Source organism: Rhodnius prolixus, unplaced genomic scaffold, assembly GCF_049639745.1.
Source record: "Rhodnius prolixus isolate KJV_2025 unplaced genomic scaffold, Rpr scaffold_6, whole genome shotgun sequence".
Classification (NCBI taxonomy): Eukaryota; Metazoa; Arthropoda; class Insecta; order Hemiptera; family Reduviidae; genus Rhodnius; species Rhodnius prolixus.
In genome coordinates, this window is record NW_027411634.1 from 36,922,123 (window position 1) to 36,940,865 (window position 18,743).

At 31.2% G+C, this 18,743-nt stretch overlaps 1 protein-coding gene across 2 annotated transcripts; it reads right to left on the reverse strand.

Annotated features, from left to right (window-relative positions):
- Positions 1 to 15: 15 nt before the first annotated feature.
- LOC141461039 (nuclear exosome regulator NRDE2) lies at positions 16 to 17,051 on the reverse strand. Of its 2 annotated transcripts, none has more exons than XM_074141675.1 (17): positions 16,872 to 17,051; positions 14,729 to 14,894; positions 13,918 to 14,031; positions 13,610 to 13,823; positions 12,696 to 12,836; positions 11,455 to 11,638; positions 9,512 to 9,661; positions 8,850 to 9,033; positions 8,544 to 8,698; positions 7,246 to 7,569; positions 4,917 to 5,064; positions 4,249 to 4,344; positions 3,260 to 3,490; positions 2,964 to 3,129; positions 2,194 to 2,317; positions 1,525 to 1,703; positions 16 to 577 (listed from the first exon to the last, which is right to left on the reverse strand). In XM_074141675.1, the coding sequence occupies exons 4-17, from the start codon at positions 13,760 to 13,762 to the stop codon at positions 371 to 373; spliced, it is 2,442 nt and encodes an 813-aa protein (XP_073997776.1). In that variant the 5' UTR covers positions 13,763 to 13,823; positions 13,918 to 14,031; positions 14,729 to 14,894; positions 16,872 to 17,051; the 3' UTR covers positions 16 to 370. The 2 variants fall into 2 exon arrangements, with proteins under 2 accessions (XP_073997776.1, XP_073997775.1); XM_074141674.1 differs by lacking the exon at positions 16,872 to 17,051 and adding an exon at positions 14,983 to 16,027.
- Positions 17,052 to 18,743: the final 1,692 nt, after the last annotated feature.

Below are 18,743 nucleotides of genomic sequence, written 5' to 3' on the forward strand. Positions count from 1 at the left end.
GCAAAGTAAAACACGTACTGAAAAAATTTTTTATTTTATGTATTTTATTATAAAAATATTACTTTTACATGGTAAACTGTCCTTTTAATATCGCCTAATCGAACTTTTGTACTTATACCAAAGTATTTTATGCCTCTAAACAAGGGAACTTTCTTTTAAATTTTTAAAAAATTCTGTGAATCACATAAAAAAGTCCAAAAAGTAATGAAAAATTTTGTTTTATATTCTGTTACAATTATTTTATTTATTAATTTTTTTTTTCAATTACATACAAATTATCTTTACAAAATAAATATAGTACTGAAAGTAATAAGATATTTACATTGAAATACCTTTTCAGCAGGTCTAGTAAGAGTGCCTAAACATTTAGCTATCTACCCTCAGGTAAGTTTGCTCCAAGGTTTTTAACTTCTTCAACTGTATCGTTACTAATTATTTTATTTTCTTCTGGAAAATCTTCCCTTAAAATTTCCAATTCTTCGGGTGTTATATGAAGTCTAAGTTCTTTTTCAACTAATAGATCTTGAATTTGTGCCAGATCTTCTGGCAGCATTTTAGCAGCTTCATAGTACAATATCTTTAAAAAGCAAAAAAATAAAAAAAGATGTAAGATTGACAAAATACAAATTAAAAAAGGAGAATGTGTGCAAACAATCGTCTCATTTCGATCCCCGAAAAGAGGTTCGGCGCCCTGCTCATAAATCGACAGTTGGTTCTGGTCGCGCCACCCTACAGTTGCAGAATTTGAAAAGATGAAAGAGAGGGGGCTCCAGCTTGTGCAGGGAGTATGAGCCAGTTGCCCTGGGGCTTTGTCAAAAGAACTGTTTTCTATGTCCGAATTTGTGTGTCTGTGTGTCCGCCATTACCAGGTTCTTAGCTGGAACTGTTTTCGCCAGGGACTGGACAATCCCTTTGCCGCCCGGTTGAACGATGTACTGGTTTTCTTTTGTTCTCTTGCGTTAAGTCAATTTGTATGTATTACAATAAGTCTAATTAAGTTAGAAAACCTGTAAGTCTAACTAAGACAATCTTAGGTGTTTGGATCATGATCCGTTTTGTGTACGAGTTCAAAATTGTAAAATAAAATTTGATTGTATTGGTCTAAATCGGCGAAAGTATTTCGAGAGTTGGTGGCGTCCCCCACCCCTGATCCTCCGTTGTCCTTTTGTCATTATTCATTTTGCTTTAATAATTATCTTCCGCTCATCCAAGTCATTTCCGGTTAATATCTCTTAAATTATTGCGTTATTGCCCTCTTGAGCTATTTCAACTATGTATTTTTCACAGATGACGATTGCGAATATTTTAATTCAATGTTAAAAACGACACTGCTTCAATTAATAATGCAAAGTATAACATGTTTAACACAATCTTGTAAAAGAAGCTTTCAAATTACTTATTTTTACTGCTTCCAAAATGTATTTTCATTTAACATGCAAAACTAATTCATTTACTTTTAAACTGCACTCTTTAATGAAATTAATATTCATTAATATTAATGAAATATTCTTGTTTACAAATTACCTTTATCCAAGGGCATTTTTCCACAGCTAAGAAGAACGTACGTTTAATTTCTTCCATTGAAAGTGTACTGGTACTTTGTAAAGCTAGTCTCCAAATTAATGGACATCTTTCAGCGAAAGTCTCTTTGGTTAGTCTATTCAAAAAATTTATTATTCTCTGGCGAGCATTCTCTTTTGTAACTGAAAAATAAAAGTATCGATGAAAGAAAAAGTGGTCAGAAATGAAATTATTTTAAATACATTTGAAAGAAACAATGAGGAATATCGGAAAATTCCTACAACAGGGTTTTGTGATTGAACCGAGGTATTTTATGTAAAAAATGTCTGATGTATGAAACAGTAGAAAGGAAAACTTTGTGAAAACCCCTTCACTTATGTATGTGAAAGGACAAGATTAGACAATCGGTAGAGCTCCTGTCATCATGATTATCTACAGAACTATTTGTGTTTACTTTATTGGCGGAATGGTCTTCTTTTATTTTTATTAGGTAATTGTCATTCGCGTTTTTTTCTTAATTGAGTAGCTCGTATTTAGTCACAGTAGGTCTTAATAACATTGCATAGTATTGAGAAAGAAAAGCTGAGGATGGAATATAGCGAAGTACACCTTACAAGGAATTTAACATAGAGAAACAAAATAAAAAAAGTACAATATTTTTAAAACTCTTACTTAGTTCTTGTTCCTGCTCTGACAGTAATTTCGTTCTGAAGATAAAAACTAACATGACACAAGCCAATGGTGATTTTGTAGAAATAACATGCGATGAAATTGTTTGCCATCTAGCCCTTGACACCTATAAAAAAATTAAATACAATTACATTATTTATAACATTATTTTGATAGCAAAATCTCTAATTAATAATAGTTTGGGTCTATAAATTGAAATGTATTTGTTATTAATTTTGGGTTCGTTCGTTTTATTTTTCTTCACAGGAGAATTGTGGTCCCTTACAAAATGAACAATCTTAATCATTTTAGAAGTGCAGTAGGTGTAGCAGAGGTATTGACGTTGCACTATTTGGGACTGGCTTATTATGAAAACCATACAACCTCGTACATCAAGGAAACTACAACAGATTTTTTTTTAGTTCGCATTCTAGAAAGATCTATTTGAAATAATAATTGAAAAATAATATTCAACGCTTTTTTAATAATAGTTCAAATGTTAGATATGATGACTAAAGACTAAAATGCAAAAAAGAAAAAGAAAGAAAAAAGAAAACCCCAGCGTAGACCGCTAGATACAGTCCGGTCCCCAATCTAAATATAAATTTTCAAAGTAGAAAATTTAAAATCATCGCAATACTTTCCTTATCTAGTTAAAGAAAGTAAAATGAATTCAGTTTTTGCGTAGGCAAAAGCTCATTTCTTAAAAAACTTTTAAATTACTAAATTTAATAATCAACACTATTAAAAGATATTATTAATCTGCCACATACCTTGGAAGACGCTAACACATGTAAGAAATAAGTGTTATTTGGAAAATATTTAATAGCTCTATCCATCATCTCTTGTAATACTTGAAATTGAGAAGAGTTTTTAATACAAAAATGATTCATAATGGACAACAATGATTCATATAAATTTTCCAAAACGCAACTTCCACTAAACAAGAACAATAAAAAAAAAGTTGTTAGTGTTTTAATTTATAAATTAAGTATATAAACAAACATTTGGTTTAAATTAAAGAAACAAAAAATTAACTAACTAAACTAATTAACTAAAAGAAACTAACACTATTAAATGAGGGACACTGCCACATATTGGTTCCAATGTTCGGATCGCCTTCTCTAATACCTCACAACCTTTCCAGACACCCTTTGTTATATATAAAAACCACGCGTTACAGGACAACCACGACACTGGTTCACTGACTATAGCTACTTGTCTCAATGCAGTTATTTCTTCTGTCATATTATCATTCTCTTTAAATTCTCTTACTATTTCTGTAGTAATATGAGACAATCTGCAACAAAAGATTGTAGACATAAGCATAATATTAATTTGTATTCTTTTTTTTTTTTTGCTTTTTTTTTTGGCATTGGCTTCCGCCATACAGCCAGCATCGTCTAGGTGTTTCTTGCAGTTTGTATTCTTATGCAGTTAAATCATTATTTCAATGACCAACTTAATAGTATGCTATTTATAATACTTACAAGAAATAATACAAAAAAATAAACCGTTTCACTACCACGATTTTTAAGTAAATCACAAGTTAAGTTCATATTAGGACTTTTTATGATAAATAAAAGAATGTTCATAACCAAATGAATTATGTAAAAAAAAACCCTTACTTTTCTCAGTGCCGCTAATCTCATAAATGCTAAGATAAATATTTTTGTAGCGACTGAGTAGAACACTTAGGGGATAATAAATACAACTGCTAATTTTCTTCATCAAAAGAAAATTATGAAACTGGAGCTTGTACACATCAGAGTAATCTTGGTAACCTATCCATTAACTCTTCTAAACTACCTCCCACCACTTAAACATAAATGAGATTCATGTAAACTCGGAATAGACATTTATCTTTATCTTTACGAATATTATTGCAGAACATCCTTTTATTGACATCAAAGACAAAATTAATATTAAATTACGAATGACAGAAATAATTGAGGAGAGTGATACCCCGTTCCAAAACGATTATGGAACCCGTATTAAAAATTAACTTACACGTAAAATGTACTTACATGGACATCATAAGTTATATGAGAAATTTACCTTTCTAAAGCTCTTTCTGTTAAATCTTCGTTTGGAACAATATTCTTTATTGGCTCACCAAATGACATTGCTGTTAATACTTTGATTACTTTGTCCCTGCAATTGGTATTAAAATTAAACAAAAATGTAATACATATGATATACACAGCGGGGAATGTTAAATTTCAAAGAAGATTAGATTAAATCTTTGAGTGTGTCTTCTTCCCCAGAATTGCATCTACAAATGGTTTACAGCGCCGATCATAGAAGGATTTGGAAGGCTTGAAGGAATCGCCTGCTTTTTAAATGGTCCATGATTTTCCCATCAGTATTTTTGCATAGTACATACTCTGGTTTCTAAAAATCAGAGGACTCTTATAACAAACTAGCGATTGTATCCTAAATAGGACGTTTACCCTCTTCACACTTAGCCCAGCGGCTGTACCCATCTACTGTAGAACACTAGAAAATGTTTCGGAGACTGTCACACTACATTAAAAGGCACAAGTACGATCAAGCGCTAAGTCAAGTACGGCATCCCTATCTTTATCCAGTTAGATGACCAAATTTTAAAAAAATAAAAAAAAGAGAAATTTGAGAGAACGATCTGGAAATAAAAAATTAACTCAGGAACCCTCAAAAAGCTACACAATATTAGTATAAAAGGGGTTCTTATGGTTTGTGCTAACCTATTAGTGACGAAATTATTTCTCAGTAATAATTCCACATATTCCTTGTACAAAGCACAAATATCCCTTCGATCTCTACCAGCAATCAATGGAGGCTGTTGTAGTTCTAAAGCAGTTTCAAATACCTTCAACGATACTTCCAAGTTACCTAGAGCAACAGAATTCCAAGTATTAGCATTGTAAGAACCTCAGCTGTTGATGCGCCAAAAAAAAAAAAAAAAAAAAAAAAAAAAAAATTAGCATTGTAAACTAGAGTGGAAATAACAATTCGTATGGCATTAGTAAAATTTTAATTTAGATTAATAATAATTATGCTCCTTCCAGGAATATCGCGCATTTGGTAGGGATTTGATAGTACGGGTGTAATTAGATTAGAGGAAAATTAGACAGAATGGAAGTATGTACGATATGTACGATAGATAGATAATGTTAAATAAAAATGTGTAAATTTTAGTGCAGTTTTAGGTGCGAATGCGTCTCATGGACACCAGTTTTCTAGACAAAGAATGAAGAAGAGATGTTACTAACAAGAAATTTAGGCTAAAACAGGGAAAAAAATCTTCATTTTACAACAATAAAGTACAATATTTTATTATATACCTATTTAACAATCTTGTTCTTAATGTATTTTAGAAAGAACATTCAAGCATGAAGTGAATGGTGTTATCTTTTTTACTTTCTGCACAAGTAAAACAAATCATTTCATAGTCAAATCATGGTATATTCCATTATGAAGAATCCTGGGACACTCAATACTGGCCTAATCTGAGCCAAACCTAATCTGAGCTATCCGATTTCAGTAATATTACACATGAGATTTAAATATGAGTTGCCTTTAGCCAAAGGACATAACAATCTATAATTGGTATTAAATGAAGATTTGAGTACCTCACTAATGTCTTTAGATAAAAAGTTGTTATAAAATTTTGAGTTGAGATTTTTTAGGTTATTAAATAGAATTTCAGAACTCTGTAGCTCCCAGACATCCTGTGCTCCTATAAAGAAAAGCATATCTCTTATGAAAACCACCCAATTATAAGGGTTGCCTGGATTATCTGACAAGCTCGTAAGTCTCCTATAGCTAAGCTTCTAAAGTGAACTGTTTTACATCAATAATAGCTTCAGTCAGAATTTTATAGTTTTACTAAAATTCTTTTGAACTGCGGGCATTCGGCTTCAAGGTGAACATAACTGTTGGGTGTATTGCGCGGTAAATGTAACAGTAATTTTAAGAATTTCAGTTGTACGCGCTCAACTAACGAAAAGTAATTCAGCGCCCAAATTTCAGAAGCATACAGACGAATTGCAGAAAAAATACTGTTATAAAGAGTCACTTTAGACTGTCAAGTGTCTGACTTGTAAAAGGAGAGATAGTGTAAAACTCTTGGAATAGCTATAGAGGAATTTGAGACAAAATTATTAAAGGCTAATTTAAATTTCCCAGAAGATGCAAGAGGTACCCCCAGATAAGTGAAGTTATTTCTAACTTCTATAGGAGTACCTTTAAATGTAGACATTGTGCTTTTTCATTCTATCGGTTCTGTTGAAGGGTACTATTACAGTCTTTGGTGTATTGACTACCAATTTATTTGTTTCACAATATCAGCAAACAAGGAGAGTTTAAATTGCAAGTCAGGCCATGAGTAAGCTAATATCGCCAGGTCAAACAACACCATTAAAAAGTCCAAGTCACCATCTAGGCTGATACCCGTTGCCCCCCTGAGTCTGAAATACTCCAAAAATCATAAACGAAAAGAGAAAAAAGCAAAGGGCTCAACTTTTCTCCTTGAAGAACCCCTCTATAACATTTATTTGTCAGATTGTACATTTTGCTGGTAGATAATGACCTTTGCTACGTCATGTACTTTTTTAATTACTCTTACAAATTTCGGACTTGTACCACACCTGAGCAGCTCAAGGTAAAGAAGCTGGTGGGAGACAGAGTCGAATACCTTCATGAAATCAACAAAAATCACCCAGACTTGACTGTTGGGCGCTCTCAGTTGGATATTAATAGCTGAATTCAAAAGGAAAACAGCGTCCACGCAGCTTCTATCGGCTCTAAAACCGAACTGTTCGTCAGGGAGTATCCTATTAGATTCAGCCCATGTAGTAAGTCGGCTACACGGAATTTTGGTAAAGATCTTTGTGGTACAGTTCACAAGCGCAATTCCACTATAGTTAGTTGGTACCCCTTTTTAAAGAAAGGTATCAGCTTAATAAGACACCCGTTTACAGGGAAGGTCTAAAATTATAGAAACTATCAATTTTACGGTATTAATATTTTATACGATAAATAACTTAATATATTACTGAACTAATTACCAACCTACTTGTGCTTCATACAACGCATACTCAGTATACAATGGTAAGCATTGTCTATGCTTTTTTAGCAATGCTTTAGCTTTGGTACGGAACTGTTTGCTTAGATCCAAATCTTGACTGGCGTTGAATGAATGTTGAAATATGTAGGACCACCATCTGACTTGCCACGCTAAAAGACTTGGAACATCCTCTTGGGCACAATTATTTATACAACAATTAAACAGCTTGTCTACACCTTCTAAAAATTCTTGTGCTCCTATCCGTCCTCTATTTAGATATTGTGGACCAATTAGCAATTCTTGACATGCTTCTAAGTATCTCGAATCCACTGAAAAATATATTATAGTAATATTAGAACATGGCAGTTGATGCACAAAAATAATAATAATAAAATAATAATGCATCAAATGCATCCATAGTGTGAGAATCCCACTTACTTCAGAGAGACAGTTGTACTGGAAGTTATTATTGTACATAAATACTTCTAAGTTGAATAAAATGAAAAGTTCAGGATATTACGCAGCAACATTGCAGCTTATCCAGCAAGTTGGAGGTATGAGGGGATGCCGATTAAACTCATTGATCACCTCAAGCTTTTACTAGTTGTCTTAGGGAAAGCGAGTGCGGATGGTGTCAAAATCTAAAGCTATTTCACGACAACAGTATATTTGCACGTATTGAAGGGAATCGTTATAGTTATCTTCTTAATGGGGACTCGCAGTATCTGAGATTATACTTCATCTTTCTGAATTTCTATTATCTCTAATTTTGACTTGAAGGATTGGAAAGTATGACTCTGGTAGATAAAATTGTTTTCAATAACGATTACTGAAAACTGGTGTTTTAATGACAATTTCAAAGTATCCAAAATTGAAGATCTTGATTTCAAACCAAAGAGAAATTATTTTAATTAATTTTTAATATTCGGCTAGTAATTTTCCTTTACTTAAGATATTTTATTAAAGAAAATAAATAAAAATAAATAGACCAATTTGAGCCTTAAAAAAAGGTGTTTGTTCATAAAAGCTATTTAATAAGAAGGTATTTCTCGAATTTCATGCGTTTAAGTGATTCGATAAATCCAGAAGTAGCAATTTATATAATTTTTTTTTTCTGATCTATTTCCACCTGAAACGGTTTGCCTTTAACTTAGGAAGACTATTGAGTCCAGAATTAAGGCAGTCCGGCCTTAAATTTTCCCACACATCCGAAAATTGTGTGAATACGAAGTCTTTAAGAATTGATTTACACAATATTTTAAAAATTATGTACCAATATAAATTATTTGCAAATCATACTTACAATTCATAATCCCTTTATTAACCATGTTGGCAGTTAACGAAATTTCTACACTATCCAATGACCATGGAATCGTTTTGAGTCCAACATATTGATAAAAAGCTTCTGTCATAGGCAACGGAGGAACTTTCAGCGTAACTAGTGCTAGACACATTAGTCTAAACAATTAATAAACAGAATTAGATTTATTAAAAACATTAAAATAATTTCAATATAATATTTTGACAGTCAGGCTTCAAAAGGTTGTCTTAGACAACATCAGTTCAGTTATATTATAAAAGTAAATAATTAAATCTATCACATACGAACCTCGAATATGTGCCACTGCCCAATGGAAACAATAGTCCAGAAAGGTCGTCCACAAAGACAGTTCTCTGCGGATCAGGAGAGTCAATTGTTGGAATGAAATGAACGCATTCTCTAAGATGCTCTATCCGAAGCCAAAGTGCTCCCAAAGTTAAACCAGATGTCAGAACTGTATCCTCCAAACTTTCTGTGAAAGAAATAATAAACAAGAAAGTTATAATTAACAAACTTATTATTAAGTTATTGGTACTTCTACACTGCAATAATGCTGTTCAATTGTGCGTAATTAACAGCGATTTGGAAGCGACCTAATTGTCTTTAATCACTCTTGTATATTCTGAGTCCGGACCAATGAGCAAGTACTACCAGGCTTAGTACTGTAGGAAGAATTTTGTTCAAACTGAAGGCGCTGTAAGAGTGAAGAAACTACTGTAATGATACTCTCCTACGCTCTTCACTTAACACTACCACCACATCAACAACATTAATCACTCGGCTCTCAACACTTTCCTATATTCTCACAGAGTATTGAAAAATTACAGCGCAACTTTAGCGCAGTAGTGAGTGTCGTATTATCTTTGATTTATCTCTAATCTTTTATACCAAACTTGACCAAAATTAAAATTTAACCAAATTTAATAATACAAGTAATAGTTTTTACTTACGAATCTCTTGTTCTGGTATTTCTATATTAACTTTAAATGCTCCAGAACCGGCAGTTGTGTAAGTAAGCTCTAAGTAAAGTTCTATCAGTAGCCACAGTTGTTCCCATAAACCAGCTTGTCTTAAGAACATCATACATCGTAGAATATTATCTGTAACAATATAGAATTTTATATATATATAATATATAATATATATAATATTAGGAATTCGTTGAAAGTCAAGGCCCGCAAAGATAAGATGCATTATGGTCGATATCCTTCGAAGGTTATTGAAAGAAATTTATAGGAAAGAATGTTAGCTATCCACCCCCGTCCAAAGCGTCTAATTTGGTAGTTAACGCAAGAAACGCCCGCCTGATAATATAAAGGCACTACTTTACTTTTTAGATTAAAAATATAACTTCGCTAATAATTGCACAAATTACATAGAAAATATACGAATGTTATTAATGTTTTAAAGAAAATACTCTCCATGTTTAGCGAATTAACACAGGAGTAGCAAAAAAGTTGAAGAAAACATCTATGGATTTCTTTAGAAAGATAGGTTCAATATAAAAAAGAGGTGAGTTCAAATTCATCAAATAAAGTGCAATAGGATGTTAAAATTAAGTAAAGGTGAAATAACAGGAATGAAAAGGGAGAAGGTATAAAGATATGTAACCGCAACAGAATTGGAGGAAACTATTCACAACGTGGTTTTTCAGGTTGAAATCTGTAAGACTAAAAAGAAAGTTGTAGAAAAATTACGGGTACAGTACGGAAAATAAAGGGGATATCGCTAACAACGTACTAGAAAGATAAGAAAAATCTGCTGGATATGGACTCAAAGAGCCATGAAAAATATTGGTAAAACAAAAAGAAACTGACGTCTAATTGCGAAGGTAATGTTAGCAAAAGAGAAGATGCAAGATGGATGTAAGAAATAGTCAACTGATATCCAAGAGATAAAGTGGCTAGACCAAATTTTTCATTGAATTCGGCACGTAATAGAATGGAATAATACAAATGATAGATGAGAGTGGAAAAAATTAGAAATTTTTGATTATAAATAAAAATAATTGTTAATTATAAATAAATTAAAAAAAAAATTAGTGGCTATAATAAAATTTTATTTTGGATCTTTTTGTGGTTGTACTTTGAATATTAAATTTGTGCTGATGTACCCAATAAGTAATGTATGAGAGCACATGAATGGTGATCATCATCAGTTTTCCAGATGGTCATGACGTCAACAGCGCCTTAGCCGAATTAGATGATTGGACGATTGGAGTGCGATAATAATGGGATATTGCGTATTTATATTAAAGTTAAATCGCTGACATAAAAAGAAGCATACACAATTCAACGAAGGATTTTTGACTGTAACGTTTGTAATTTGTTATGCTGGATCTTTTAGCTGTACCGTATAGACAAACTCTGTAGGTCCAAATTGATGCAAGAAGAGAGATACTACCTGGAAGAAGAAGATACTACCGACGTTTGCTATGTAGAAATAATTTAAAGGGTATGTCAAGTGCCAATGATTTGCCTTGTATACTGGTTCCAAGTTGTCTGGGTGCAGTCCAACAAACCTTCGATTTTCTGCCCTAGCGACTCAAAATTTAATTTGTCAAAAATTTTCATTTTTACATTTTCACTTTTGTTTAGAAACTTCTATTTCATGAAAAAATTTAAATAAAATAATAGACATCACAGTAAACATTTAAATCCGAGTTAGTTTAACCTATAAAGATGTGTTCCTGATTACCTTCTATAAGAAGAGATTTCAGCCTAGAGAGTTGACTTTTGCTAAATGATTTTATCTTAAGCATTTAATTGCTGAATTTTATTGAAATGGAAATATTGTATTAGGTTTATAGTTTTACTGCTCGTTGTATAACACAATTAATAGTTTATTTCTTTAAAACTGCACCAAATTTCTTATCTAAAATGATGAAACTCACCTAGAAATGCAGGAGTATTGTGATGTCTAATTCTATGCATTCCTTCAAGTACATGTTCATAAGCTTGTATAACACCAGGGGCAGTCATTTTTGACAGACTGCACTGTGTAGCTTGAATTAACCAACGCCAACCTACAGGATTATGAGGATATTTGGTCAATAAGGAACGTGCCTCAGAAGATACCTGTTAAATCAATTGCCTTGTTGTTTTTTGTTTATATAAATTGAAGAAAATTATAAGTATAAAAAACAATCTGTTGTGATAGTCATGACTTTATCTTACGATTTTGAGAATTTTCTTTTAACTTGGTATGTTTACTAAACGTTAATTGACTTCAATTTAGATTCATTATAATAAAATGGCCTTAGAGATGGGTGAAACGTTACAGAACCAACTATTTTTAAAGTGAATGAATGGGAAAAAATCCTTTCAGACCGAAAAGTACATCTGGAATGTAGAGCGATTTCGATCGATATATTACAGTCATAACACTATATAATTTCTATTAACACTGTCAATTTCAGCAACTAGGTTAAAATATTCCACAGTTACGAGTATGCCATCTTAATGTTACGAAATTTTATTTTTAAAAAAAAATTATTAACTGAATGTAATTATAACAGAAAAATAAAATAAACCACGAGTTAAAATGTAAATAAAAACTATAAATCAATGTAAATTTTAGAAGCGTTTTGTGCAAATTAGCTTAGATGTTGCAGAACTTAGGAACAATATTATATTAATTTTTAAATTCATCTGTGTTTCTCTTATAAGGTATTAATTTTTATTTTATAAATACTAATTCTAATACTTAAATATGCCAAGCAACGCCAAACAAAATATAAAGTTTGAGTTTTCTGACATTTTTTGTTTTTGAGACATTTCAAACACATAAAATATACAATACTCAAGACTATTTTCTGAGAGAACCTATACATCTATTTCCGACATCAATTAACCTATACATCTATACAAAATATCAATTAACCGACTCTTAGAAATACGAAAAATATCATTCAAACATAATTTTCACTTCGGATATCATTCGAAAGAAATTTAGGAGAGAAACCTGTTCAATTTAAGTACGCAATTTTAACCCAACTTTAAGAGAATTTGTTAAAGTAACTTTGATAATCAACCATAAGTAAGGATTTTTTCCCATAAATATTATCAAAGTTAATTAAAGAAAGATATTTGTCATAAATACATTGCTACATTTACTTCTTCTTTTTTTTCTCACCTTCTCAAATGGATAAATAGTTTCATAAATTGTCATCTGTTCATTCAACAATTCTTCAGATTCTCCATTTTCTTCCAATGCACGTCTTAGAATGGACAGCTTCTTTTCAGATTTACCAATTTTCGTTCCAACACCATGATCCTACAGATTTCCGTTATATATATATTTATATATATATAAAACGATTAATTAAAACAAAAAATTAATTCAATTATAGAAATAATAACATTAAAATTACAAACTGAAAAACAATCTACATGGACAATCAATTTTGACAATTAATCATTCGCATTATCCTAATCAGGGCATGAGAACTGAGCACAATGTTTATCCACCTTCGACATCAGTCAAACCATAAAAATAAAAAACCCTTTCTTCGAAGAAACTTCCCAGTATGCTGTAATTTCGCAAGGTCCTCCCGTGCGCCAAATCTCCCAAGCATTCCTGCCCATACTGTGGAATAGACGCACTGACTTAAATAGGGTTGCACCTCTCCCCAACCCCCTAATCAAAACTGTCTTACCTGTTTTTCACCAAATGGACTAAGCTGTCCAGGCCACATAACTCTTAGCTACATCCTGCTCAGGTAAAGAAGAAACTTCTATATCTGTGACAGAGTTCGTTTCTAAATTATTTAACCTGGAATTGAACTTGTTCCCTTCATCCACAACACCTTGATACCTCTGCCAAAAAAATTGTAGTGGTGAACACTGGTTTGGTTATTCCAACCAATCTAGCTCGCAATCACTTGCTCATTACCAGTAGATTTCCCAGCTGCTCGAGCACCCAAGAACTTCATATTGCAATAAGCTATTGAATCTACTCGTTTTCTTCCATTAAGATAGAGCACGATCACGGCTTGTCCAAAAATATCAGAAAATTTAACTACTTTTCTGTATAAAAAGTACACTAACCTGTAATCGAACATATTCCAACCACAATGAGGTATTGTTGGGTTCTAATCGAAGTTTTTTATTAAATTCCTCGGTTCTCTTCAAGAATTCATCAACTTCAAGAGTTGACGAGGAGCTTTGTAAGTCTTCCATTTCTTCATTTTTGTTATTCATTCCAGAAAAATATCTTTTACTCTTCTTTCTTCTTTTCTTCTTGGGTTGTGATGTCCTTGAACTGTACAGTCAACGAATTTTTATTTTTTAAAAATATTTTTTAGAAATAAATTATTTATAAACAGAGGTAACCTTTTTAAATGAAATTTACAAACCCTGTATATACAGGTTTAGTCAATTTAACTTGCTTCACAAGATTTCCACCAGAATTTCCTTCAGTGTCCAGAATAAACAATTTATTACTTCCGTTGTCGCTGACACTGTGCTGCCTATTACAATACAAATACATGACCAATTAAATTAAATAACTCAGTGAAATGGTTTTTTCACAAGTTAAAAGTTTCACGTTCCTCCCGAAAAAGAAAGTGTGGCTAATGTTTCTCTTGCTCAAAGAAATTACAATTTTAATTCAAATCAAAATTAGAATAAAATAAGTACGTTTTGTTTTTTTTTTTAAATAATTTTTGTTTTACAGTAGTGATCACTAAACAGAGAGAGTCATCTAATCTATAGATATATTATACGTTTTTCGACGTTTACTTTTTTAATAAGAAAATCTAAGAACTAGAACTCAGTTGCTGAATTAAATTCAATTTTCATAAACAACGACACGTAATGACAGATAATAATGTCCTTACATCAACTGATGCAAATAGTTTGTTTTTATTTGAAAATTTATTTCTTATAATATAAGAAGAAAAGGTGTAAAACCTCGTTTTAATAGAATTATAAGCAATGATAGTAAATACTGTTATAAATTTAAGAGTAGAATCTCCTTAACAAAAACGACCGGAATTTAAATGTAGATTCATAGCTTTTTAACAATTGGCATTTTCTAACCTATGTTTCATTCCATAATCCATCTGATAGCTTTGAGGAAGAATCCCTTGATTCATTTAAATTCTTAAATCTATTTTTTTTTTTTAACTGCTAATTTACTAGAGATATACTGTTTTAAAGATTTACCTCTTAGTCTTTTTCAAGCTTTTCTTCTTTTGTTTTCTCTTTTGATCGTCCTTAGAATCTTGCTGGGCATGACACTTCTCACTTTCTGAAGATGTACTTAAAGAAATAGCTTTCTGTTCAGAGAGGGCATTACAAGGATAATTTAGCCAGGAAGGTCCCGCCAAGTCTAAAATAAATAATTTATTACAGCTTTACAGAAATTATATATACAATCATACAATAGTAACAAATTATTAATTTTATAACTGCATTACTTTCTTTTTTGGTATTATCGTCCTCTTCTTTGTCTTGTGAATAAGCGGGAAATAAAGACATTATTTTGTGATAGATAAATAAATGTACTCAATTCTAGTAACTTTCTAATTTATAAAAAAAATTGTCTTTGTTTGCCTATGTAACACTATAGAAACCTTTTGCAAAAAGGGCAGCATTTGATACATGTAACCATCGATTTATCTTATTTTTGAAATTGTATCAATTGATTAAATACTCCTTAGTTTTATCAATTCATGAATTTAAAAAAATCTTGATTTCTATAAATTCTGTTGCAAACATTATTTACTTTTGGTGATCATTATAGTGAGAATTTTATAGATGTTCTGAAACATAATCGGCCTATGATTGCTGCATTTCCCTTTTTGTAAATTGGTATAATAAACCCTATTATCCATTCTGCAGGCATTTCTTCCTTAATCCAAATTTCTAAAATCGACTCATACAATTTTTTGATTAATTTCATTCCTCTAGCCCTCAGCAACTCAGCGGAAATTCCATCTTCGCCTGGAGCTTTATTCTTCTATTATTGTTTCTATCTCCTCTTGCGATGGCGTCTTGGCCTCATCATAAAATTCATCCCTTCCATCAACCATTCCCTCTTCCTCAGGTCTCTCCTTAAATTCCTCTTCCATCTGAACACCTGTTCTATTCAGTACTTTGAAAAAGTATTCTTCCAATCTTTCCAGAATTGCTTTTCTTAACCACCCTTAGCAATCCATCTTTTCCTTCAACCTCATTTATTGTTGTCTAAAATCCTTTCTTTAACTTTTGAACTTCCTGAAAGAACTCCCTGCTACTTCGCTTCTCATACGCTCATACCTTCTATTTTCCGAATTCCTTTTTTCGTTCTACACTACCGTTTGACAATTTACTGACTCTGTTACGATTTTTTTTTCATAAGATAAACGGAACACATCAGTTATAAAAAAAATTATAGACCTTGAAGTACAGACAACGAAGTTCTAGGCACGTCTCTTACCCGAATTACAACTATAATACTTTGAGGCGTGTGCTATGAAGACACTTCCTAATTTTTTACACAGATAAAAAAAAAATTATTAAATAAAATATAAAAAAATACGTTCCTACTTTTGGAAGAACTACAATATCATTTAAAGCAGAATTCTAAATGTAATTTTCATATTAAGCTTTTCTAAAAGGTAATCACTTTCTAAATAATTTAATTCGCTCAATTCCAGAGCACCAGGCGTAGAGGATATTCTACAATCTAATTAGTTAAGGGAATTTCTAGATATTAAGCGGAGGCTACGGGGTTAACATCATGCCAATACATTTTGAAATCAACTATAATATTAAAGTGAAGTCAAAAATATTTGGGATCTGACGATAGTTTGATTAATACCAGAAAGTGAAAACAACTATTGTTAGTAACGTGGATGTATAGTTTCATATTTTATTTTATATTATTAATTTTTTATGAGCATTTCCAGAAGTGAGGGATATGTTTCTTGAAATTTATATGAAAGCTGATATTTTAAATTCAAGAAAATTTGTAAGATTGATGCTTACAAAAAAAGGCGCTAGAATGTTCATTCTAGCTTCTTTTTTTTTAATTTTAAAGTTTTATTGTTTGATGACATATATTTGTATATGTATATATATTTGTTTTACAGTACAAAGTTGTTTTCACTTTCTGGTATTAATCAAACTATCGTCAGATCCCAAATATTTTTGACTTCACTTTAATATTATAGTTGATTTCAAAATGTATTGACATGATGTTAACCCCGTAGCCTCCGCTTAATATCTAGAAATTCCCTTAACTAATTAGATTGTAGAATGTCCTCTACGCCTATATATATAATAACTTTAATGTAATGAATTTCTCTTCATAATTTCTGCGTACTTAGATTTACAATCCAGAATTTGCCTTCTCTCGTCTTCTAGCTTGATTCAGATGCCATTTTCCATTCATAAGAAGTATATGAAGGTGATTCTTTTGACTATGGGAAACTGAGTTCTGCAATTTTTCTTCTCAAAATGTAAGGCTGAATGAATTAGGAATCAGCAATAAAAGCCAAGGTAGCAGACACGTTGCCCACGTTTTCGGTGAAAGCTAAATCGCAAACCTGTACAATTAAAAGATTTCTACTAATGAAGGCTAAAAGAAAGAAAACGTCAAAGGTCACTATAAGAAAAACCAATTTTCCAATGCACCTTGATTTTTTTTAGTTGACAATTATTTTATAATATTATACACAGACTAAAATTATAAATAAACAAATAATATGAATATTTTATTATTTAAACTAAAATGATATGTTACAAATATAGAAATCAACATGTATAATTGTATGTATCCCTTTTTTCCAATATGAAAAAGCCAAAAATTACTTTAATTTAATAGTAATGCATTTTATCAGTTCTATTTCAACATAAAACTGGGCTAAATATTGTTTTCCTGAAAATTAATCAATAAGACCACTTAATGTGGGGCTATTAATGTTCAAAATGGAACTTGATATGGATTATGAAGCTATTTAAGTTATAATATAAGAATAATAAGTACAATAATGATAACCCGATTTCTCGTACTAAGATACATAATATTTCTTTGAAGCAAAGTTGTCAAGAACTTTTGCAGTTCATCACTACTTATTTTTAAGATAACATAAAATAAATAAAACATATAATATTAAACTAGTTTCTAATTTTATTAGGAATAGTTTTCTATTAAAAGGTAACAGATATCCCACATCCCAACATAAATTTGCTTTTTAAAATAATATTTCAAATAGAGAGAAAAAAAGTTTTTCTTTGGTTAAAGTACTTTAAATATTTGAACTTCTAAAATTTTCACTTTAATATTAAACCATAAAATACTTCGTAAGTATTTTTATGACGTATAAGAAAATAAACAATTACGAGCAGTTAATATTCTTCGTACAATATAAGCTTATATATACGTAAAGGAACAATCACTATTTTGGAAAGCATTTGATTATTTAAACAAAACATAAATAGGATTAAATCAAAGCATAACATTCGATAAACTAAGACCGGAACTCTGCAAATTACTACAAGACAGCATCTTTCCATTCCCAAAAACATTGAGACGGTTGATGATTTATAAATTTATAAAGACAAATATCGGGTAAATTGGTATCCATAATTTACATCCCACGCATGAAATAAATTACCATACCTTCTACGGGAATTGATGACGATTTGATATGAAAATAATTCATTTAAATACCTTTAGGGTTTATAAGAACCCTGCAAGTAAAGTTCCAACTTACGAACACGACAAAACTTACACTGTCAACATCAACTCTTACTCAATTCACAAATGACCTGCAGAGATAGTTGATGTGTACAAACAACCTGGCTTTAGGAACCCATGAGTGGGTTCACCATCTTTCACATTCATACAATCCCTTAAAAATTGCCATAACGAAAACTGGATACCTACAAAGATAATAGTAATATTGATAACTCTTTTAAAATAATTCACGATCAAAGCAGAAGACATTTATTTATTTATTTTTTTTAATCATCCAAATTTAGAGTACTGGTATTACTTATAAAGGTAGTTAGTACACCATTCATATTAACTACCTAATAAGAGGAAGTAGAAATATCTTCTTTCTTTCAGAAGAACAAAAAAGAAGGAATTACCTTAGCGTCACTGCAGTTTCTCCACCTGAATGTTTGGCGGAAAGCGCAGGGAATAATACCAAATCAACTGCGAACCTGAAAATATAGCTTCCTTGCAAAT